Source organism: Alosa alosa, chromosome 15 (genome assembly GCF_017589495.1).
Source record: "Alosa alosa isolate M-15738 ecotype Scorff River chromosome 15, AALO_Geno_1.1, whole genome shotgun sequence".
Taxonomy (NCBI): domain Eukaryota; kingdom Metazoa; phylum Chordata; class Actinopteri; order Clupeiformes; family Clupeidae; genus Alosa; species Alosa alosa.
Window position 1 is genome coordinate 5426086 of NC_063203.1, and position 26256 is coordinate 5452341.

The window sequence follows — 26256 nt, forward strand, 5'->3', positions numbered from 1 at the left end:
AAAAGCCGCTTCACAACCTATCACCAGAAAATCCAAAAACCTTTCTGGCTCAGTGCTTTAAGAAAAAGTGCTTTTCAAGGATCTTAAGCATTTTTTTTTTTTTTCAAAAACACTTCTTTAATCATCATGGTAACACTACAGTCTGCATAATGCAGATAAGTGGTGAAAGTAGGGTAGGCTCCTGATATTCACTTTTGAATTAGCCTATAAATTCCAAAGCCAAAGCATTTACTTTCCCCCCACCCCATCAAACACTACTAAATAACAATACTTAGGCCTGAACTGTTTTAGGCCTAATAATAGGCTATTTATTATTATTATTATTATTATTATTATTAATAATAATAATAATATTATGATTAGCCTATTGTTGTTGTTGTTGTTGTTGTTGTTAATAAGAATAGGAATAGCCTAGTAAAAATAATAATAGGACTAATCTAATTAAAATTTAATTTGTTAATAGCCTAATTGACATGGGCAGCCTAGGCTTTTACTGTTGTGCTAGGCTTTTTTTTATCACAAACTTGGCATTTTGGTTATACAGTTTTCGTTGTTCTGCCATTGTCCTAATGACCTACAAAGAAGGCAGTATGAAAGCTGTGTGAAGTTTGTTGTTGGCTGATTTCGCTTTGGCTACCATCAATGAAGAAAAAAGCGGGTGGCTGACTTGCTACATCAGTCGGTTGTATTATTCGAGCACTCAGATCCGGTGGTACCTATGGACAGTGTCGTGCAGTGTCTTTCCCCTTCTCCAAGTCACTATATATACATGGTCAACTGAAGGTCTCGTTCACCGCGTGGATTTTTAATCTGAGAAAGCTGACATCTGTTTTACCCAATGGGCTGTAGGCTACTCGAATGCGTGGAAATGTAACGTTACCTGGTAGTTGATTGTTATAGCCGAGGGGATATTGCGCAGTGGCAGCAATGAAAGCAGTGGCGGCCACTTCAGGTGATGTCGGTTTGCCGTCATTCTTGACATCGGCCTCTTACAGACAGCGGAATGGGGTAGGAAATTTATAGTTCCAACTACATAACCAATCTATCACGCACATTTGCGACTTTTCAAAGTGTACGACTCGCCTTATTGACAAACGTACTGTTTTGAAATAAATAACATCTTAAGTTGGGACTTACACAGAGGGATCATGTGCAGATGTGTAACCCAATTGAACTAGCAAGACTATAGCAACGTCAGCTACCGTAGCCGTCAGCTAGCAAACTGTCGTTAGCTTCCAGACCCAGCTTAGCTAATCAGAAAGGAGATTGTCGCACCAGGCCATGCTCCATGTGACTTAGTATACAAAATGTTAGTGTGACGTACACGGCTGTATTAATATATGTGCGGTCATATCCAGATGGTCGTATAACGTATGGGTGGTTTATCGTTATCAAGCAAGTGAGTGCTTTATCCAGCCTTGTATACCGACCTGTTTGCTTGGCTACTTCTGTCAGGCACTTCAAGAATTTGGTCTGGGGATATGCTGCTATCAGCTAAGTTAGCTGGACAGCTAATTCAACGCAGCATGGAAAAGGCTGAGTGGACTATGAAATACGTGGACGTACTACAGTTATTATTCAATTCAGCTGTTGTCTCTGAAAAGAACTGCGCACACTTGTTACTTTACTTACGGCCTGTCTACCCCCATTTCGACACCAGTTACAGCATCAAGTGAGACCAATCCAGGTGGCAAGGCACCTGGCTGAAAAAACCCTGTTACGTGTTTCTTGTCTTTCGTCACCAGTTGACACTATACTGAACGAAACAATTGATTAAATCTGTGCAGTAGCCTCGGGAGCCTGTTAGATCCTCAGACACATCTGTGATGAAAATATTAACATGTTGTGCATTGCTTAAACAATAGTTGGATTGTAGGTAATCCATACACCAACACTGGTAATGCACGCGTTTTTAAAACTTTATGTACTCCGAGGCCTGTTGTGAAAGGTCTGGCCTTTGACCTTGTGTTATGCTGGGAATTATTGTCAGATGTGTAATTGAATAATAATATCAAAAGAGAGACTTCAATTTTATTTGAGCACACTCAATGTGTTGACTCAAAAGTTATTTTTCAGTCACCTATCCATGGCACTGGCAGGAACAACCCATCATTGTTTTTAGTTCCTTTACATTCCTTAAGAGCTGCATTTCTAAGACAGTGTCACCATGAAATCAAGATACGTTAAAATTTCCATGGTAACACTGTCAAGGTTTCTTCCATGTTTGTGATGACACACCCAAGACACTCTTCAGTTGCTTGTATCCTTCACCGAGTTACACTGCAAATTATGTTGGTCTCCCTGTCAGTCTGTGAGATTCAGCTGGGCTATTTATAGCATTGGACATGGTTTGCAGGGTGTGCAACTTGATCTGAATTGTCTTTGAGGTTGAAACCCACCGCATGTCCTTTTCTGTGCCCTAGCTCAATGCCTCTCACTCTAGGCCACTGTTTACACACTCAGTTCTTAGATGTTGCCTTCTCAAAGAGCCTGGACCTAAAGTGTTGTTCACATTTATTGGCCCGAGAGAGCTATTTATCCAGTAACCTTTTATCATGTACAGTAGCATGAGATCATCGGAGAGGGTAGATCCAGACTTTGTCTTACACATGCAAAGAGAAAAGTTTAAAAAGTGACCCAAAAGTTGGCATACACGTGCGGGCTATGCTAACTAGTGTTCATTCCACAGGTGGCCATGCTGTTCTTTTTACAAGGAGAAACTGTGAAGCATCAAGATGACACTTTTATCATCTGCTGTCTCTGCACAATTCAAGAACAGTGCTTATGGTTAACACACCCAGACATCCTGTACTGAATTATATCTTCTTCAGTATACCTGAATTACTGTAATTTAAACAGTATATATCAGACCAAGACTAATCCTTTTAGAGTTGTCAGATGTCAGAAATGTATCAAGTTTGTTGTCTCTGTGACTTCTCACAACTTTGTCAACAGTGCCATATTACAACTCACAAAAATCTATTTAATATTCTAATATGAAGCCTAGTTAAATATTTTCCATGCATAGTGTATTTCATAAGGCAATGTACATTATAGAGTGGTGCAAGGCCAAGCAGATTTAGTGCTGTTGACAAATTGTGTGTTATCTGGGAAGGTGATCTGAGAGCTTTGGGGTGAGTTACAGGCAGCGTGGCTAGGGTGAGCTATGAAAGAATAATGTGATACTGAGAAGGTTTCCACCTAGCAGATTGGAGCCGAAACGTAAGTTATAGGCCTATATAGTGAAACTAGAATCTAGATATTGTTTTAATGTGTGTAAAAAATAGTAGTAATAGTGGATTACTCCATTCAAATGAGTACAGTTAAAACTGGATTAATATTCCCAGAGCAGGACCATTATACAGTAGTCTCGCTCTCATTTTCGAAGACAAGTCCAAGCATAAATTATGCAAAAACTATCAGTACTCTGGAGCAATCTAATACAGGACAAGATGTTTAATTTCTTGTGCATTAACCTAAGGGGACACCCACAAAGAACAGGCCTCTCAATCTCACATGGTTATCCCTATTTCTAAAGAACATCTGCTGTCATGTACTGTACAGAAAAAAAAACATCTTAGTTACTATGGCACACCACAGGCTATCCTGAGTGGCCTGTGGTCCCAGAGCACCAGAGATATGAACCTGGATAAGCATTAAGGGGACTCAATAATGGGCCCTATTTTTGTGACGCAAAACCTGGCACAAAGTGGATTATTATCCTGACGCAAAGTTTATTCCTATCTTACTCTCGGATTTTTCGCCATGCGCTGTACTTTTATTAAGCTTTGAGCCCAGGAGTGTGGCAGACGGTGTGTTTTGGCGCACAATCCAGAAATTGCAATCTTACACCCTCTAAAAATCATTACGCCACTGAACAAGAGAAACCTGGAAATACTTTGCGAGTTGTTATTTTATGTTATTTTAAGAGCACATTATCAATTATTTTAAGAGCACATTATCAACAGTGATATGGGCGGTTGCGCAACCCTGCTCATTCACAGGAACGCGCACCAGCGCACATCCCTGCACAACATTACAAATGACAATTACAATGGGAAACATAATAAAGATATTGCGAAATACATCTCACAGTGAGTAAGTTATTCACCATAATTTGCACATTGGTAATGACGGATAAAAGTGATTAGGCAAGAGGCACATACTGTATGAAGCACAGCTGAAGACGCACTGTCACAAGATGTAAACAGCAACTCCTCTGCAGGATAAATGTCCTTAGGTTTTTTAATCAGTCATTCGAACATTATTGGGGTAAGTGTTGCTTTTTCTAGGCTATGTTTTCGATGGTAACCCATTGTCAGTCAATAGTGAAAGTAATTAACTGTGTATAACTGTTTTGTCGTTGACTTTGAGACCACGGTGAAGTTACTTTCACTTTGCCAATGAGGTCAAATAATAGACGAGTGCAGATACGTGTATAGGCTATACTCGGCATGGTTTAGTGGAATACATTCAAGCAGATTCCTTCAAATGCGCCAGTGACTATCAAAATACCGATGCACTGTTTGAAGTTGCGCTGCTTGCTGTTAAAGGGAATGACAGATGTCACTCTCAGTGGTTTAAAGGACGTTACGCCCAAAACACCCCCATGACTGAATAAGAAACATAAGACCTACCTTTTCGTGCCAGGCGCCGACGTTTTATAACAAAACCACACCCATTGTGGACTGGACAAACCCCTAAATTTAATTAAGCTATTCGCTAGTGACCATGCGTTTTAGATTGCTAAAATAGGGCCCTTAGTGTTGCAGACCAGAAGTTTTAGCTTGTTAGCTACTTTCCACCATGATAAATTTAATTATCCTTCCTTTGTTCACTTTCTGTTTACAAGTACTCTTGACTCCTTACTCCTAATTGGCTGGTTTCCCAGAAAATGCCAGAAGATATAACCCTTGATCCCATGTGCACTCTGGTTCTATAACTTCCTGGTTCAAGAGTGCAGGTAGTCAGCAGCTGTGAGTAGGGGTGGGAATCACAGACTAGCTCACAAATCAATACAGTCACGATACTTTGCCCACAGTAATGATATCCCGATACAGCGATTTTGAAATACTCATGGCAAAAGATTAATCTATGAAACATCACAATATCAGAGTAAATGAAGAGGAAAGAAAAGACAAAACGCTGGAATTATGTATTTATTCATTGCATTTCATGACTGAATTAAAACAGTGCAAATAGGTTTAGGTTAGAGTTTTAGGTACTCTGGTACCTAAAAGTCAAATTGATAACATGAAAAATAAGTAATATGATATACCGGTAGCCATATTGATATTTTGTCCCACCTATCTCCGAATGCCAGTTGTCTCACCTAGATCTGACACCTTGAGCTTCAAATTCATATGAAGAATCAAACAGACACCTGAAAGTGAAGGTAGTTGTATGCTCTTCATCTCCCTATCAGTATATTTTAATATTGTAACCCTTGAGACCTTTGCTCTTTCTGAAACTACCCCTGGTGCTATGCTCTCTGTCTGTCTGCATCTTTCACTTCATGCATACACACACACCTAGGCCTATGAGCAGAGCTAACAAACCGTCTTACTGAAAATAATTACAATGTTCCTCTGTAGACATATGGGGCCTATTTTGACAATTAGAAACGCAGCGCATAGCGTATTCTTATTATCTTATTCCTATCTTACATTTGATTTTTTCGCCTGGCCCTTCTTTTTTATTAAACGATGTGCCCAGGGGTGTGGCAATTAACAACATAAGATGAAATCTGGCGCGTGATCTAAAAATCACTATCTTCACCAACTAAAAAGCATTTCATTAGTTGCGCTCAAAACACACCCATGACTGAGTGACTAGTGTTAATTTCGTCAGACTAGACGAGAGGAAATATGTTCGTCAACGACCTTTTTTTTTCATGACTAAGACGAGATGATGACGAGACGACAGTAATGTCCTGAAACACTGACTAAGACTATCTTAAGATGCATTATTGTTGACGAAAAAAGACGAGACTAAAATGTTTTGCATGAAATAAAAACTAAGATAAAATCTCTCTTCATTTTCGTCTACAAAATGAGAAGACAGAATATCTAGCTGTTACGTTTTCAAAATATTCCGAATGAGTTCATACGCAACAGCTTTCCTGTAGGCTATTCTACGTGCTGTTGCTGCAACCCTGTGGCTGCAACACGAAACTACATGGAACAAGAACACTGGAGATTTCTGCCAGAGTTAGCAAGCTAACTACCTAAGCTTTATGCCACAATGCTACATACCCAGAAGTTGAAGCTACAAATTAACATCCCCCAGAATGTCCATACGAAAATGTTCATCATGTAATGTCAACTATTTAGGGCTGAAACGATTCATCGAGTTACTCGAATAACTCGATTACAAAAATTACTCGAGGCAAAAACCCTGCCTCGAAGCCTCGTTAAATTACTATGACCAGAGCCCGTCTACGGAGAGCCTCCCCACTCTCTATTAATCCCATACAAACCGAATTTGGCTGCAGTTCACCAGAGTTCACCTAGATGGCGATCGCGGGCGAGTCCAAAATACATGGGGTCCTATGGAGCTACATGGCTACATTTATTGTTTTCACCTATTTAACAACTGAAACCCTCAGATATTATTTTATTTTTCGCAAAATGGATATGGATTATCAATCAAAAGTGAAATAATCCGGGAGTCATGTCCTTTCGTTTTCTTACAGGTTGGGTCGTTGTTGCCCATAACACGCTAGCATTGATGCTATGCTATGCTCTGATCATGCTAATGAATGACGTCATTGACACGTTTGAAAGGCTTTTTAGAACAATTAAGTGTCTTTAAAAAATATAATACTCAACCAAGTGTATTGTCTTTGCCTCCCCTTTCGAATACAATATTCAAAAAATTACTTGGAAAAAAAAAATGATATCCCAAGAAAAGTGGATTTTGAGGGGTACAGCTCCATAGACCTCCATTCATTCTGGACTCGCCCGCGAACGCCCCTAGATGCAGTACCACACCGGAAGAGTTCCGAGAGTGAAGGTTCTCCCCTTATTAGACATTCTCTGCTATGACGCGCACTATACGCGCAGGGATCTGATTGTTCCACACGGACCGTTGTTCAGGAAGCACACCACTAGCGCGTGAATCGTGATGCATTTGGAATTTAGCTGGCGCGATGGCAGAGTCAAGATGTCTATAAATGGCAGAGAATGTATAATGTTTTCAAGTAAAGTTTTGGGATCATTACATACTCAAAAAGTAAAAGAACAAGCATCTGAACCGAAAACATCCACTCCATGCTGTTTCACCAAGCGTCAATAAAGTAGGCTATCTATCAATCTATGTAGCCTATCTATCATCTATCTACGTAGCCTATAGCCTACATTGATGTTGGCTGATTTTAATCACATACTATATTTGTAGCGATGTCGTGATATAATGTTTAGCTTTGATGTTTTTAAGTAGTAAACTTATTCACGTTCAATTGCAAGACGGTATGCCTAAAAAAGAACCCCTTCTTATACCGTATGCACCCTCATCTTCCATCACGCACCGCACGCGTGCACACACACACAGGTTGCTAGGTTACCATAGCAAATAGGCTCACCCCAGAAATTATTTTTAGTAGCCTAATGGTAAAATTATTTGTTAGTAGCCTAAGGGTAAATGCTGCAGGTGTAGAAATCTACATAAAACAGATATTTACTTTAATGTCAGGTCTAGATAATGGAACTTAAGTTCATGGAACTTAAATTGCTTTCCCTCCCAGCACTTCACAACATAGTATGGACAGCTGCAAGTCATGCACAAGAGGCTGCAATTTTACAGAGAGCATTTTGAACATTATTTAATTGTTGGCACTGGCACTTCTAAACACTAAATGGGTAAATTGCAATAAATGGGCTTAGTTTTGGAGCCAAATGTTGGAGTTAGAATAGGCCTAAATACCTCTGTGGCAATTGATCATTTTACAGCCATGTCATTTTCGTTATGCATTATTTGTTTTGGTTGTTTAAAAATGCAAAAAAAAAAAAAAAAAAATATTCGATTAATCGATCGATAAAGTGCTAGATTAATCGATTACAAAAAGAATCGATAGCTGCAGCCCTACAACTATTTAACTAGTTAGACTGATGATTCAAAGTTTGCTAGCAAGTAAGCTAATATGGAAAGTTCGCTAGCAAGTTAGCTATGGCTAAGATGGAGTCTGTTTGGGGAATGTGTTGTGTTTGGGCGCATATCGCCATCTAGCGAGGCGGAGTAAAACATTAATACTTTGGCCTATGACAGCGTTTCTCAAACTTTTTCAGTTTCAGGACCACTTAACTAACCCTAGCTAAAAAAAAAAAGATTAGACCTACTTTAACAGTAGCCTATAATAACAATAGGCCTACTCACTGAACCACCTTGCTTATTGTCTTTGCTCTTTGCTTATTGTGTGGATTCATACTGTATGTATATCAATATTGCAAACAACTCATATATATTATATTTTACCACGTCTGCTCGCGGACTACTTGGGATAGCTTGCGGACCACCAGTGATCCCCGGACCACACTTTGAGAAACACTGGTCTACGAATATGACAGTGGTCCATTCAAATCTTTTACTGTCTATGGTCAAATCCCAGCCGAGCTATAACTGTAGCTCGACTTACCTGTGCATGTAAACATACTGACTGACAAAAAAATCAGAATGAGTAATTATAACAGACGAGTAGCCCTGTGGACACACAATATTGTTGGAAAATTGTGATGTGTGAAACACTATTTGACTCAAATGGTAATCAGAAATAATTGTTATAAAAAACTAAGATGCCTTTAGTTTTCTTTTGACTAAAACTAGACTAAAATGACGAGACTTTTAGTCGACTAAAACTTGACTAACAAAAATGATATTTGAATGTCTAAATATGACAAAGACTAAAAAGGACATTTCGTCACAAGACTAAGACTAAATTAAAAATAGGTGACAAAATTAACACTATGACTGACTAAGAAACATAACAGCCTTTTTGCGCCAGGCACCTGACCACCACCACTGGACAAACGCCTACATTTATTTAAGCTACTCGCCAGTGACCATGCGTTTTAGATCGCCAAGATAGGGCCCATGGCGTCCCTCAGTCAATCTCACAATCAGAATTGTGAGTTTTGACATACTCCTCTTTTCTCTTTCCAAACGCTGAGCACAGGAAGATTTTAGTTCTCAAAGATGGATCTTTGCTTTACTTTGAGACAAAAATGAAATGAGCCATTTTATTGTAAACTCTACCATATGTGATGGAAAAAAACCTTATACCTCTCTACAACCGCTCGTCTTGTTATAGGCTAGTAACATATACTTTATTGTGAACATTTGTGCCTCACCCCAAACACAAATGTCATCTTGAGAGAGAAACATAGGGAGTAATACTGAGATTACTGAGTCTAAAAATTTAGTAATGACTGAGCATCTTTACATCAACTGAGATCTCTCCATCTTGTTCTTTAAGAATACTATTCATGAGACTGTCGAAAAACGCAATCAAGCAGTGCATCTTAGTTTTCAGCAACAACCAACTCAGTGTGGCTGAATGCTGATGCTTTTATCCTGCATCTTAATCACTGGTAGCCTATTTGCTCAGATCTAGTCAATGTTATGGCTTGTTGCCTCAGTAATGTAACCCAACTCCCCTGTGATTTCATGATCTCTTGGAGCTTCTATTTGCAATATCACAGTGCCAAGCATATGTGATTTTATTTGGTTTTTATTTGGTCAGCAAAATAGCAGGAATTCAGGTTATCTGAAGAAGATAGAAAAATATTATTGTGAAAGTTGACAATCTTCTCAATAATGGGCCCTATTTTCTTGACGCAAAACCTGGCACAAAGCGGATTATTATCCTGACGCAAAGTTTATTCCTATCTTACTCTCGGATTTTTCACCATGCACTGTACTTTTATTAAGCTTTGAGCCCAGGAGTGTGGCAGAAGGTGTGTTTTGGTGCACAATCCAGAAATTGCAATCTTACACCCTCTAAAAATCATTACGCCACTGACCAAGAGAATCTAACATACTACCAAAAGTATACTTGATGTAATTCTGATGGCATATAGACTGAAACTATCATAGTGTTTTCTGTGCCCTTTGTGCATCATTTTCTCTGATTCTGACACGGTTTCACTATATACATTTTTTTCACATTTAATTTTTTAATATTTAACAGATTTATACCATCAATGTTACATCATTTTATGTCTAGAAGGAATGTTGACTGCACAAGGCCTACTCATGCCACTAACAGTTGGCGGAGGAAATGAAGTGTTGCTCAATTTCCTGTATCAAGACTTTGATAACGAAAACAGCCATATTTATACCACAAGTAATGAAAGTGAAAACCTCAATAGCACAAAAATTGTGACTAACAATAGCATATTTGACAACAGCAATTATAAGAAGAAGAATGGCCCTGTAAACCTTAGCAGCAATTTGGAAACGAGGAGATAAATAAGACAGAAACATTGGATTTTTAACAGTGACAATTTTGAATACAAATCAGCCTTGAGACTGTTACAGCTGACAAAATTTGAAAAGGAATAAAACTCAAATTTCTTCACCTATTTTTGTTTGTTGTTTTTTTATTGTTTGTTTTGTTTTATTAATTTTTGATCAAGGCACTTTCCCTTGGGTAACCTGTTGTTATGCTTGTAGTTTGTTTAACTCCCTCAAGAATAGGCTGTATAACAACAAGTATCATGTTGAAAATGAAAAACAAGGGAGTGTTTAAGGTGCAATAGAGAAGGTCTAGATTGAGGGAAAGAGGGAGGATGGGAATAAGTTAAGCCAGTGCCAAATCAAGCGAATTGAAAGGATACTATGAACAAAACATTAGCAGAGACTGACATTTCATGTGACCGTATACTGACATTTTTAGTTTTGAAACTTCATCTTCACCTATTTATATCCTATCCTTATTTTTTAAGGAATTCTGAATATAGGGTAAAGGAAGTGAACTAGGTGTCAATACTTAGTAGGGCTGTAACGATATGCGATTCGAAGCCGAAATCGCGACACTCATATCCACAAAACTGTGTCGCAGTGTGAAAAGGCAGAACCGCGACACACCCTTTCTAGTGTTTCACGCAGTGCTTTGCAGCTTACGCGGCCTCATAAGCAACACACATCTCCCGCTTTACTTACCGGTAGCCTACGTTGTCCAAAAATAAATAAATAATTCATAATTTTATACCTCTCGTTGCTTTAATTGTGGACTATGTGTTCAACTTTACCAAACAGTATAGAAGTAACCCCCCTCTCCTTGCCCCGCTCTCCCTCGCTCAATGGACACATGCGACTTGGCCAACACAATCCAAATAAAACATACACAATCGTGAAAGCAAGGACACATAGAAGACGACTAGCTAAATTATTATTAAATCCACTTAGCATCATTAGCATGCTGCATTTGTTTAAAACTCTTGCATTCAAGTTAACTGATCATCTCGATACCAATGTTTTCCAAAAGGGCCTGTCCCAAGGAGAACAAGTATTATCTTGGAACTTAAACACACATGGGGAAACTGAACAGTCCAATCAGTAGACTATGATAAGCTAGCCAACTATGGTACTTTGTTAACAATACTGTATTTCCAGGCTTCAACCAGACAGCTGAATTAAAGAGGTAGAGTTGTAATAGAAATAGTAGGCTTAGGCTATAGGCTAATCTGCATAAAGTGTGCTGTCATAAATATCAGACATTTATTATTCTCTCTTTTTGTATCGGGATATAAAATAGTATAGATATGTTATATTATAATATTATAATCCTCTGGTGTTCTAAGGTAGGCTATTGAAATGTCTCAAGTAATATAACCATGGCGTAAGCTGATTGCTGTTTGCTTTGGCATAGGGATTGTGGTTGATTTCACCTGTTTAAACTATTGACCCAGTGTAATACTGCTTGGACCCCAGTGATCGCACCTCGCAGTTTTGAATAGGCTGAACTTTTTTTCATAAATATTTCTGAGCAAGGTACAGGGGAAGAATTGATTGAATTTCAAATTTCAGCATCCAATGTTATTGTGTGGCCTAGTCATTAAGTTCTGTTCACAGTGTAGATCCCTGCTTGCAAAAAAATCAGATATTTCATAATTCATATATATATATATATATATATATATATATATATATATATATATATATATATATATATATATATATATATATATATATATATATGAGAGAATTGTTTTGCTTTTCCATGGAGAAAATAAACTATTTCAGGTGTGCACCTAGCTTTTTCTGCTGTCTGCTGGCCAGTTGCTATGTACGTGCTTGCTTGACAACAGATAATGATCGATCTAAAAGCTAGAAAGATATTAAATTCAAGATTGAGTAAGTTGGAGTAAGATATATTCCAACTCATTCGACGTAAAGCAACGAGATGGTGGCTCTCGCGAAACACACCCCTTTATGAAGACCGGAACCACCACCATTTTGTTCCCATAGACATGAATAGTGATGAAGTATTCTCATTCATCCTTCACATTCATGTGAATGTTTGTGATAAACTTGAAGTAATTCCCTCAAGGCGTTTGTGATATACCATGTTCACAAGACTGTGAGGTCATGTTGACCTTGACCTTTGACCATTCTTTTGATATCACATATGAATGGATGGACGTAAAAACACAATGCCTCCGGCCATGATGATGGGGAGGCAGAATTTTTTTCTCATTTCAATAATAGGCCTACAAGTTATAGTAAACATTTTCCCCTTATAAATCTGAGATATAGATACACATCAGGGCCAGGAGTAATGAACATGAGCAGGTGTTTGTGTCTGCTTTGAGATGCCTGAACAGGGTGAGGAATGTCACTGCTGTGTGTTGGCTCTGTACTATGATTACCGCATTCACATAAACATCAGGCAGGGTCTGAAATCTGAATGTAGCCTCACAACTCCTTACTCAATGACTTGTACTTTTTACTGCGTAAGCGCGCACATGTGTGTACATGTACACATTCAGGGTGTGTATGAATATTTGCTCCCAGATGAACTATTTTGTGTAGGCTAGACTTCTGATTGAAAGAACTACTGTTATGTTGAGAAAGTAGTGATGGGAGTGAGACAGCCAGCTGAGAGAGACTGAGGGTGCTGTGGAATGTCTATGGGGAGTTTTTGTGGTTTTGAAAGCTGGTTGCTATGGGTGGAGCTTGTTGCACTGGAAACAGTTCAGAACATCAAGCCCCTCCACTCCTTGAGTAGGAAACTTTGATTTTTTTTTCTTCTGACAGCTCTGGTATTTTATGGATTGGCAGAAACTGACTCAATCAGTTTCACCATGTGTCATTATACTGATAATCTCTACCCCCCCCTCCTACTCTTAGAGAGAGCTGAAGACAGCATGCAGCTCAGTAGATTTCTGAAAGAAGGAAGTTGCTACATTGATGGATGTATCGCCCAAGTCAAATAGTTGGTGTAAGTCAGCTCATTTTTTTCTGCACACCCTTTATGAAACAAGCACAGTAACCTCAACTCCGACATGACTAATTACATCCATCCAAATATGAAATTGGTGGTAGTGTTGGTATGTTTATTTAGGGCATCAGAACCATCTCTTCTGACCTCTACCCTCTTTATTTTGTCTGCAGTACTGTGTGAAATTCTGTGAGCCTCAGGAGTACACACAACACATTACTTGCCGGTACTGTTATCAACGACCAATCAAATGCACCCTGAAAATAAACTGACCACTAATGGTAAGCAAGTGGTTAGTAGCTCCGAAACTCAGATTTCTGATGCGAACCAGCAGCAAGGCCTTGGCACTAAGGGTGTTGGGATTGGAAGTCATGGAGTCAAAACCAACCAGGTTTCTCCCGGATTGAACAGCGTGGGTCCATCAGGTGTTGGTGGAGGAGTAACAATGTTGAAGACCAAGACTAAACGGGAGAGAGCTATCTCAATGGACGCAGGTGACCTGAGAGACTCCCTGGAGCCTGATGCTAAAGGTACAGTAGATTAAAGAGAGTATTACTGTATATATGCCATGTCTCTTGATTTCTCAGTTGACATACTGATGGACATAGACGAAGGTAATGCAAAGATGTTGCATCTATATTTGTATTATGTTACATTTTACTGATATAATACATCCACAGTATATCTTTGGTCATATTGTAGCAATAACTCAGGATAAGTCTCTGTTCAGTCCAGAGTGAAGGAGACAGAATATGTTTGAGGAAGCATATTAAAGGTAAAGTGAAGAAGGTTGAGCGTGAAGCTAGAGGGAGGTATGACAGTCTGTCCTCAGCCAGTGCACTGTGTCAAAGCAGAGGAGGAACAGATGACCTTTTAAGCATCCTCTTTCATTCCCAGCAGACACGGCTTTATGTTAACAAATGAGTCAGCGCTCTCTTTCTCTCTCCCCTCCTTCCTTCCTGTTTCATAGCTGGCTAACTGTCTGTAATCGTTGGCAAGGCAGCAGATTTTGTAAGGCATAGGTGAAATGTACTATTTTTTTTTTTTTGAATTGCTGTTAGAAATTCTGTTGCTGAAAGATCTGGGAATGGAGGATCTCTTTCATCATGATATCTCTTCTTCATTGAAAAGCCACTATATACAAATTACAATAGCATGTAGTACAGAATTTATTTAACTAAATGAAAATTTGGCAGAGCAGTCATTAAAGAAACAAAAGAAACAACCCACTGACCCTACACTCTCAGGAATGGTAGAGGTGTGACATCCACACTAAGCTGCCAATAATGTGTCAGGCTTTACTGACCTCGTATTCATTAGTTAAAGCTGCAGTTGACAAGATTTTTTTGATCATATTCTCTGAAACCGGCACTGCTCCGTATAAATCAGCCGGTTTTACAAAAAAACCCCACACTTCTACCTCCACCTAGAGCCTGTTATTTGTTTTGCAAAAATCCACAGCTCCTGGTTCTTCTGATCCAATCAGAGCAGGGCTGTGTGAGATCTGACTGTCAATCACAGTCTGGTGTGCACTGACGAGCACAAACTCAATGAGAGGGTGCTCGGTGGTAGTGGGGGAGGGACATGAGAGTTAACATTTTGGCTAAGTCCCCTCAAACTGTCAGACTTGCCCACTGCAGCTTTAATCTTGCATCATCCAACCAGACAGAGAAGTTAAATTTGCTATTTACCCATTTGTTTTTCCCAGTCATAACTGAGAGCCCTTTGTAGTCTGCTTGTTATAAACCATGCGTTCATGGCATTAGAAAGTAACATTGCGCTTCTTCTCTAGTGATCTTCTGTATCTAGCTTGCACTTCTGTTTTCCATGCATGCCCGCCCGGCAGGAGAGGAAGCCTTTTAGTGTGAGCTTCCAGGTGTTTCGAGAAACTGGAATCTGAATCTGGAAAGGCTGGTGTGAACACAAAGTTTACAAGTTTAGGCCACTTAATGCACCCTCAACACCATGTCCACATTATTGTTTTGTGAATAACTGGAATGTTCTAGACCTGCAACAATGATTTATTTTTGATGGACAATTGTTTCTTTGTTTCTGCATATTCATATTCAATTCTTTGTTTGAAATGTTTTTATACAGTTATTGAAAAACTTTACTGAAATACGAACAAATTAATTTGTGTTTTATCATTCAGTAGCACATACATGCAACAGTGACCATTTTGCATTGCTGCACTTGTCTGATCAAGGTTGTAGAGTACTTCAAGGCCAGTGTACCCTCACTTCCTCTTGCTGTCAGCACAGTCATGTGAAGGTTTTGTTCTCATCTTGCCTTTGATTTACAGATTCACGCAGGTGGTTTCTATGTGTATTTTCTTGGATGTCTGTGAAAATCCAAAGCACAAATATTACTCTGACAGACAGTAACCTCTTGCTTTATCTCCCTTTGCTTGTGTTTGTGTGTGTGTGCATGCATGTCTAGACGGCGTAATGCGTAGCAAGCGTCGCTGTGTTCTGGAGAAGAAGCAACCCTACAGTGGTGATGAGTGGTGCTCTGGAGGAGACACAGAGGAAGATGAGGACAAACCTAACATGGCAGTTCATCGTGAGTCTTCTTCACTGACACTAAAAGAGCACCAGCAGACATGCACAATTTGTAGCACCAAATGCCTTTGCTGACCCCTGGAGGACACACAGCATTTGGCAAATTGCAAGCAAATCATGATCTCCAATTGCCTGTTATAGGATCCATTTTTGTGTCCTCTTGAATGTGACAAATCTTAAGAGACCCTTGAGAAGAAGAAGAACCTGTTAGAAACAGACAGAAATATTTAGTCACTGACAAAGTTAATCAAATTAGTCTTTATTCACTTAATTCCAATCACTTTCCATCAGTGTTTTTGCATAACAGTATTAGTTGGTCTTGTAAAGGTTTTAGTTGCTATTCTTTTGAATATTGACATGGTCAAACATTCTGCCAGTCTCATAATAAATACTAGGTCAGCTCCACCTAGTGTTAAAAACTGAGAACTACTAACAATAAGCCAACCTTGTCACATATGGCTCATCTGTGGATGTCAAATACAGCAAAAACTATGTATTTTAACAATCAGTGAGTATTTGAGCATCTCTCTCTCTCTCTCTCACTTTCTCTCTCTGCAAGTCTTTAACTTGAAGGTCTGAGAAAGTGTCATCTTACAGTTCTCAATCTGAGAGTGCAGTGGCGCTCGAGTGTGCAACAGTACTTTGTCCTTTATATGTATTAATGTGTCACATATACAAGGAAACATGATTATAGGATCTTTTTCCATTTAATTTTTTTCTGCTCTCTCACTTTCTGTCTCAGGAGAGCGTATGATCACTGGTACTTGCGGTACTGCTGGTGTTGGAGGGCAGTCATCTGCTCCTCCTGCAGGATATGCTTTTAGTTCAGGGGGCCTCCGATCTGACCTGCCCCGTCCTGCTCAACAAGTGGTGTATGTTTTCACCACCAGCCTAGCCAATAGGTGAGTAGGTGGCTGATATTGGAGGGCAAGAGCCCTATGTACTGAAGTTGACATTTTCTTTGTCATCCAGAGAATAATAAACAAAGCCTAACTAATTGTACCTTTTTCATGTGTTTCAGCGCTGCTGAGGCAGTAATTCATGGCCACACAGACTCGATACTCATGTTTCACCAGCAAAATGTCCCTCGTACAAAGCTGGATCAGGTTGGCAATCACGCATACATATATTGAACTGATTTATCATAATCCTACTTGACAGAGAAAGAAATAAACACACAAAAAGAGACAAATGGCACCAAAACACAACCTCTTTGGAAGAGGTAATAAATATGAAACATATGAATTTTATACTCTTTGTTTCTCCCTTTTCCCACCATTTTGATCTATTTGGCCTCATGGCCAGGCCCTCAACAAATGCATTGAAAATTCCTAAAATAAAATTAAAGTGATGTACAGAACAATTGTCGACTGTTCTTCATCTGCATCTGATATATGTCATTATTGAAGATCTGGAGACATTTCAATTTTATCTCAACAAAAGCCAGTGACTGCACCTTTAAACATGGTGCATATACAGGGATGTGTAATTAAGCTACATATTTTTTTTAACTACATATTTGACCCTGATTACCTTTCACAGGGTGATGTATATTTAATAGCCAGTAGCTAAATGAATTGTCTTCTTCTGCCTCCTAGTGTCTGCCAGCAATGAGGAAGCTGCCCAGTTTACCAGAACAACTCAGCTCCAGAAGCACACCACCCATGGGAACACTGAAATCTCAAAATGACACTCCAAGGCCAGCATCTGTTGGAGGGGCAATTGGTACACAGGTCACAGGTAGCTCATCATCGAGTGTGCAACCTCAAGAGGCTGACCTGCCAGTCCAACAACCTCTGGATGGTCCTTCCAGTTCGCATCAGCCTTTGCAAGGCAGTGCTGGTCCACCAGCTGGAGATGTAACAGGGCCTGGGGGAGCAGAGGGTGTGGGGAACATGGCCCACCCTAGTGCTGGTGTCTCTCCCACTTCTAGTACCTCAGTGCTGCCAGCACATCTCCAGGGTGAAGGGCCACAGCGATTGTCCAAGGAGCAGCTGGAGCACCGGGAGCGCTCTCTGCAAACACTCAGAGACATTGAGCGACTACTGCTCCGCAGTGGTGTCAGTGGAGGCTCAGGAGACCTGGAAGGGCCAAATGGTAACCCTGGTGCCATCCACAGCAACAGCATCAACATAAACAACAATAACAATACTAACAACAATGGCAGAACGCAAGAGGGAAGTGAGAGCACTAAGAATGCTGAGAACATGAACAATAATAATCTTCCTCTTGATATGTCTGAAGTAGGTACTTTAAAAAAATATGAGGAGCCCCTGCAGTCGATTATGTCTCAAACACAGAATCTTGGGGGATCCAGACTTGATGATCCTGCTATAGGGCCCCACCTGGGCTTGCCAACCCAGCAGCACCACCACATGTCCTCACCACCAGAACTGGACTTGGGGCTGCTGCAGGACCATGATGGGCTGACGCCAGAGCAGATGGCATGGAGGAAGCTTCAGGAGGAGTACTACCAGGAGAAGCGTCGACAACAGGAAATGCACCCACACTCACATCCCCAGCACTACCGCATGATGGCAGAGATGGGCATGCCCAGGGGTCCACACCTCATGATGAGGGGTCCTCCCCCACCATACCACAGCAAATCAGACGAGCAGTGGGGCCCTGCACCTCTGATGGGTGGAGGTATGGGAAGTAACCCTCGGTTAATCGATATCCACCAGGATGGGTCTCAAGGCCCAAGATTTGTGGGACAGATGCAGAGAGGCCCATCGGGGACAAGGGGCTATCCTGTTAGCCCTGGGAGAGTTTTGACCATGGAGGGTCTTGGACTTCAAAGGTCTGGAATGGGCTGGGTGGAGGACTTGCCACTCAATATTGGTGGTGGTAGGTCACTGTTGCATGGATGCTACCCACCTGGTGGTCCATCTCAACACCTACATGGTGACCCAGAGCGACAACTTATGCGTGAAGAGGTACTCCGCATCATGGAAAAGAGGCAGCTGCAGAGGCTCGAGCAAGAGCGGCTTGCCGTACTGCAGCAGCAGCAGCAGCAGGAAGGAATGGGACAGTCACGGTTATTAAACAACACAGGAAGGCCGAGTCTCCCTAACCAAGTTGTTGGTATCGGCCCCCATGGTGACACCATGGATTTCCCACACTCACAAGCCATAATGCACTCTCCCCTTGGCAGGGTAAGAGAAGGAGATGGGCCCTCCCTAAGAGATCTTGGAGAATCTCCTTTAAGCACTCATCTAATCATGAATGTCAACTTGAACGCACACGAACAGCAGGTGCTTGCACAGAAACTGCGAGGAGTTAATCGTGTAGGAGAAGTTTTAAGCCCAGAAGATATTTCCCGTCTTAGAGCTGGGCAGAATGGTCGCGGTGGTGCAAGTAAAGCTGTGATTACTGGACCAGAGGGTCCTGTGCAATTTTCTAACCAAAGATTTTGTGGGGGACAATCAGAGAGGTCCTACCTAAAGCAAACTGATCAAGCAAATTTTGGGCCAGATCAGCAGGGAACTACTCTAGGCAGCTCATCCCACCTAAGCCACATGCCTCTAGATACAGGCCCCAGGGGGTCTGACTCCTGTCCTCGTCATCCATCCAACCTGTCAGTCAATGTTAATTCCATGGGCTCCCCAACGATGGCCCCACCTCATCCACTCAAGTCCCCTTCCATTGGCCCAGAGCCATCACCCCTTATGCCCTCTCCCTCTGCTTCGGTACTGAAGTCTCCCACCCCAGTCTCCACCACTAGTCCCTCTCATCCACATCTTCCTGCTGCATCTAGGGCAGGCACTCCATCCTCAACCTCCATGAAGTCACCGCAGATGATTGGCACCACATCCCTTGGCATGCATTCTCCCTCTGGCTCACCAGGACACCAAAAATCCCCTGTAATGAACATGGCCTCTCCCAGTTGGACCACATCCCCAAAGACCAGTATGCCCAGTCCTGGACGACCCCCTAATGGGAAGGGCATGGGCAATGGAACGAGCAACTCTGAAACAGGTAACAGGAAAATTGTTATGACATACAATTCTAACCGATCATGCCAGCATACTGCTTGGGGCTACAGGGGTGTCAACAAAGGTAATTTGCGTCAGGGAAGGTGACCGCTCTTTTAACGTACATCAAGCAGCAAACTGGTGTAGTTTACTGCTATCTGTCAAATTAGTGTACTAATATGGATGTACTATGAACTTGTTTAACTACCTAAATAATTGCTATCCAGTAGAACATTCAGTCAAGCCTGTTAACTGAAACTAGCAGTGAGGCAGTCGGAGAGAGAGACCAATTCATACCGTCATGCAGGGTTTCTAGTTTTCCAACAAAAAACACAGGCACAGACATGACACATGCTGTAGTATTCTACATAGGAAAAGACATGATGGCAGTACACACTATTGAAATTAAGGGATTCAAAACTTTTGGTGTTATTTTGTTTGTAAAATAAATAGATTTCTGTTTGCAATTGCATTTGTGATGTGATTTTCTGTGATTTTGCATGTTCTGAATCTGCCTAAGGAAAATCTAGCAAAGTCATTTTAACAAAAAGGAGGCTTAAAAGTAAAGGAATGATTAGTTTAATTGTATTGTGAAAACCACTAATAACATATTTGTTAAGGAAACATTATTGCAATGGATTATTTAACCAAATGTCCTAGCCCTGCTTCAAATTGATTCAATCATTGCCAATTGCATTATATTCAGCAACATTTGTCCGAGACAATATAATAGTGAAATGGCTTAAATGTTAAAATTATAGTCTAAGAAGTCTCATGGTTTTGTCCATACTGTTTCTCAGGTCCAACTCTGCCTCCAAAGAGTTCAAACTCAACAGTAACTAGCCAACCCAGCTCACTGAATTCCAGCATGCCCTTCACATCCTCTCCAGATGCCCCTCCATCCCAGAATCCCCTGTCGTTGATCATGTCTCAGATGTCCAAATACGCCATGTCTAGCTCCGCTCCTCTGTACCATGAAGCAATAAAGACCATTTCCACCTCTGATGATGAGATGATGCCAGACAGGCCCCTTCTGCCAGGCGTTAACATGGAAGGTATAGTATTTCACAAATCTAACTTCAGACATCTATGATAAGGGAGGAATTACACACTGTCCACCATGATGTCAGTACATAACTGAAGCACATCATAAAATAAATAAGACTATCCTAAGTATGAACTGCACTCAAAGGCACCTTTTGTTTTTCTCAGATAACTTTCACTTTATCTCCCTTCTTAACCATCAGGAACCCACCATCCATCCCCTCAGATGCTCCTCTCTTCCCAGAGTGGCATGGGCCCACCTGGCAGCCCACAAAGTCCCATTGGGATGTTGCTGCAAGGACAGCAGCAGCTTTCCCATGGTCCTCCAGGGTCCATGTTGTCCTCCCCTAATCTTATGAGCATGTCAGGTATGAACTCTGGTATTGTGGGTGGTGCAGGGGGGCTCTCTGGAGGGATAGGGCCATGCAATGCCTCATTGCATCCTCAAAACCAGATGATGGGCTTTCCTCGCATGCAGGCTCCATCTCAAGGCCCTCCACACTCCCCAGTTGGGGCACTGTCCCAGCATTACAGCCAGCACCCTGATGATATGCTCCCTCCCCAACAATTTCATTTGCTGGGGAAAGGATTACCTCACCAGCAGCCTACCCATCCCTCAGACTCCTTCCTCTCAATGCGCATGAGCGACGGTCCAGATCTGAGTGATGTAATCCGCCCTTCGCACACTGGCATTCCTGAATTTGACCTATCTCGTATCATTCCCTCTGACAAACCTAGCAGCACCTTACAGTACTTCCCAAAGAGTGAGGGGATGTCCCAGCCTCAGCCGAACTCTCACCATGGCCAGGCCATGCAGCAGCCCCCTCCCACACAGCTTCTGAAGCAGCTCTCCTCTGGTCCTCACCACAGCAATGCAGCTTCATCCAACCCCCACATTGCCAACCTTCAAAACATGATGGCAGAACAACAGCTCTCAATTCATCCCTCACACTATGGTATCCGTGCAGGAATGCCCCAGAGTGGAGGGAGAGGTATGGTTGTGGGACCTATGAACCACCCTGGACATATGATGGTCAGGACAGGCCTGGGGCCCCAGCAGCAGCAACAATATCACCAACAGCAACAGCAGGTCATGATGTCTAATAGCCTCCAACACCACCCATCCCACCCACATCCCAGTATGATGTCCCCACAACAGCAGCACACACACAACTTAATGGCCCAGCAGAGCCTGATGATGATGCAGGCAAAGCAAAGGGGGATGTCCATTCCAGGGGAACAGCTCGGGCAGCAGGGCCCACTGATGTCCCCACAGGGTCTTATTATGGCCCCCTCGCACCCTGGAATGATGGGACCTCAGTCTCTCAGACAGAGGGGAATGTCTTTGAACAGTCCTTTGGGCTATGCACCTGGAAATATACATAACATGCCCTTCTGAACATTTATATGTTACTAAGTGTTCTGTTTTAAAGATTCCAAAATAATGGTTGTTAATAATTATTGGTAATAGTATTGTTACTTCATTAGGCCTACTTTAAGGTTTCTACAATTCGGATTGCCATTTTCTATATATTTGTAATATATGTATATATGAGAGAGACGTGTTTTGGGTTGAAAATCATTTTTATGTTTAATTGCTTGCCTTTAATTTCATACCAAACTGCTGTCAGATGGAATATAAATCTGTACATGTGAATCATACATACATGGATATATATGAAATGTTATTGGTTCTTGTTTGCAAATGGTCTCTATAACTGCTTAAGTCTAAAAAGAATAATAAGGTCAAACTTATACTTGTTGTGATGTAGTACTTATCTATGTGTTGAAAAATGGTGAATTGAGAGGTGAAAACAAATTGAAGAAGACATAATAACCAGTTACATTGGTCATTTTGTGTCATCATAAGGTTGTTGCTGCACAATTTCATATTTTGTTCTAACCTGGTCTATATATATATATTGTGAATGCATCCCAAAACCAAGGCCTGTAGAATATTTCTGTGAATATCCTATGTCTTAATTTAGGAATACATTTCAGTTTTTTCAGCCTGAAAAGCACATTATCAGGGAAAGTTTGGACATTAATTTCTGTAAAAGTATTTTTGCTAGCCATCCCAAACTTTGAACTTTTTTGCACTTTGTTCCTAATCTAGGACCTAAAATCAATAGGTATGCAGTACAAACTTGTAATGGTCAGGTCATACTGAGAATATGTTTGGTCAGGCTCGGAATCCTACTTTTGAAGATATTAATGCCCAGACATTACTTCCAAGATAATGCATTTTTGAGAGAAACATCAAACCATTGGAATTTAACAAAACTATTTCACAGGTGTTAGTTTTGGGACCTAAACATTATGCAGACAAACTGAGCAAAATCTGATCCAGATTTTGTTTGATCTGACACGGAATGGCCCACATACATTATTCAACCAGCCACAATTTAATGTGGATTCCTGTCTGACAGGTTATTTGAGCTGTTTAAAGGTACTGTCCTTGATTATAATCCATTACACTTTTGGTCAGATTCAGCAACATTTTCTTTGTGTTTCTCTAGCTCCTTGTTTTTCAAACACTGTGCCACGACACACTAGTGGCGTGTGAAAATAATCCAATTTCACTCCATTGGTCTTTTTCTTAAAATGTGCAAATATAGTGCAGAAATCCATCAAAACATGCTAAACAAAAACTGTACTAAAGCAAAACAAATAGACATAAATTGCCAGACTATGTGAACAGACTTGACCAATAGGCTTCAACCTTCAGACATGTTAAACAAACCACCAGTACATAGGGTCTAATACAGCCTAAAGTTAGGGTTAGTTGTGGCCCCAGCCACTGGATAGCCACAGTGCTAAAATAATCAAGTAACTAAATAACAACACTGTTATTAATTAACAACATATTTTTAATAAACCATTAATACATACAATTTTCTCTCACCAAAACAGCTTTTGTGCAGATAAAAACCCCATGTTAGTAATATACATTAAAACATCCTTGTCAAAATGGACTACATCACCCACAAAACCCCTCTTATTTCCCCATGGTGGTTCCCCACAAAAAAACTGAAAGTTAACAGGGAGTTTGAACGGTGGTGAGTAAACTGTATACGGAGTTGTAATTAAAAAGTTTTACCCAATAAATGAAATCTTTTTAACAACCTGTGTGAACGTTTGCATTTCTTGACACTAGAAGAAGATGATACAGATGAGAGATGAAAATGACAACGTAATTGGATTGAGTATTTTGTATGTGCAGTGTCAAACATTTGTTGCATAGAAAAGGCCGGCAGGCAGCAACAAAGTTAGGGAGATGGTAAATAATCTATGGCAAATGGTGGTTAACATATCTGACAACATGAACAGTACAGAACAGTAGTTTGTTCATTTCCTGTCTAAATGTCTGTAAATGGAGATGCAGATCATCTCCCTAATTCATTTCTTTGCACAACAGCCCACATTATGCACTCACTCCAGCGAGACGAGTGAAATGAATGTATTTTAAATTTGTCATCGCCATAGGCTATTTGCTAGGCCTACGATATTTAAAGGAACCGTATGTAAGATTGTGGCCAAAACTGGTACTGCAATCACTTTCAAATTACTGTAGAGAGGTGTATCCCGAAGGGACTAGGGCCTAGGGACAATAACAGAGAACGCTCTGTCACCTTTTGTCTTAAGGAGTGTGTGGGGAATGGAGAGGAGCTGTTGAGAAGATGATCTGAGCGATCTAGAAATTATGTCAGCAGATCAGTAATATAAGATGGTGCTAACCCATGTAGGGCTTTAAAAACAAAAAGTAAAATTTTAAAGTAAATTCTAAATTTAACGGGTAGCCAATGAAGATGAGAAAGTATGGGGTGATGTGTTTTCTTTTCTTGGTACCTGTTACTAGTTGTGCAGCCGCATTTTGCACCAGTTGTAATCTGGCCATGCTGGATTGGGTTAAAACAGAGTAAAGTGAATTGCAATAGTCTAGCCTAGATGTGATAAAGGCATGGATGATTTTCTCTAAATCACTTTAGGATAAAACTGGATTCAGCATTTCTCAGATGATAAAAACTCCCACTCACAACACTGCTGACCTGTTTGTTAAAATTTAGAGAGCGGTCTAGCCAAACCCCCAGGTTTTTTACAACCGGATAGAGGTTGTCAGCCAGAGGTCCAAGTAGTGATGGGCAAATTAAGCTTTGATGAAGCACTGAACCACTTTGAACAGTTGATTCGAAAATGGTTTCATTACTCGAGGCTTCAGTAACAGCGACCTCCTCCTGGTGAAAAGCCAAGACTGCATCTAAATTATCCCGGCTAGATAGTGGACAGGATCTTTACTAGTGAAATAAATCTAGTGCACGCACCTAACCACCCCACCCCCACACATACGTAGTGCACATGAATAAGAATGAGATATCATTCTTTTTACAAATAAAGATCGATCAGGATCCATCAGAATAAAATTTTCCCACGTCTCTCTTACATTGTAATAAAAATAAATCGATACGAACAAACTATGCTTGTCACAGAGGCTACGATCTAAACGCAATGTTGTGCATTAGCCTAAAGTGTTTATGCTTTGAGCGCACTACAATTCAGACTAGAAACAAGGCCGTGCCAGTTGCAGTGGCAGCACGATTGGTTCGCGAGGCGGTGGCGCTGCGAACCACTCAGGTGATTCATTCAGAGAACGAAGCAGTTTCTGCTTCGGACGTCATATGTCACGTGTTTTTTCCGTACCAAAGCAACCTTCGGAGCAGTGGTTCAAATGGAATTGTAGTTAATGGTTTGAAGCACGTATCGAAGCTTCAGTGTCAGACTGCCATCACTAGGTCCAAGTGCTTCACTTATTTCAGAAACAGCACTTGGTGCTCCAAAAACTAAAATCTAAACTAAAATCACTTCAGTTTTGCTGTCATTTAGTTGCAGAAAGTTTCTTGCCATCCAACATTTAATTTTTACCCAAGCAGTCAAACAGTTTTTTGATAATACAGATGCTATACTGTAGTACAGTTGTATGTAATTTCCATAACTGTGATATTGAATATTGTATTTCTCTAAAATTGAACTAAGGGGAAGCATATACACTACAGTGAAAATAAAAAAGGGCCTAGGATTGAACCTTGAGGGGACGCCACACCTGATGGAGGCAGATAGGGAGGAACAGTTTCCCATTTGGACTTTAAAAGTTCTATCAGAAAGATATGATTAGAACCAATCTAAAACTGGACCCTGCAGACCTACGCTATCTCTAAGGCAGTGTAAAAGTATGCAGTGGTCG

General features: G+C 40.8%; 1 protein-coding gene across 3 annotated transcripts; it reads left to right on the plus strand.

The window, feature by feature from the left end:
• Window positions 1-869: 869 nt before the first annotated feature.
• bcl9l (bcl9 like) lies at window positions 870-24142 on the plus strand. 3 transcript variants are annotated; one of them, XM_048264464.1, is made up of 10 exons: window positions 939-1008; window positions 2690-2808; window positions 13348-13438; window positions 13612-13968; window positions 15878-16000; window positions 16742-16901; window positions 17021-17105; window positions 17598-19977; window positions 20774-21028; window positions 21221-24142. In XM_048264464.1, exons 4-10 carry the CDS (start codon window positions 13689-13691, stop codon window positions 22414-22416), a joined length of 4479 nt encoding a protein of 1492 aa, XP_048120421.1. In that variant the 5' UTR covers window positions 939-1008; window positions 2690-2808; window positions 13348-13438; window positions 13612-13688; the 3' UTR covers window positions 22417-24142. The 3 variants fall into 3 exon arrangements, with proteins under 3 accessions (XP_048120420.1, XP_048120421.1, XP_048120422.1); XM_048264465.1 differs by having other exon boundaries at window positions 2690-2787; XM_048264463.1 differs by lacking the exon at window positions 2690-2808 and having other exon boundaries at window positions 870-1008.
• The last annotated feature ends 2114 nt before the right edge of the window (window positions 24143-26256 follow it).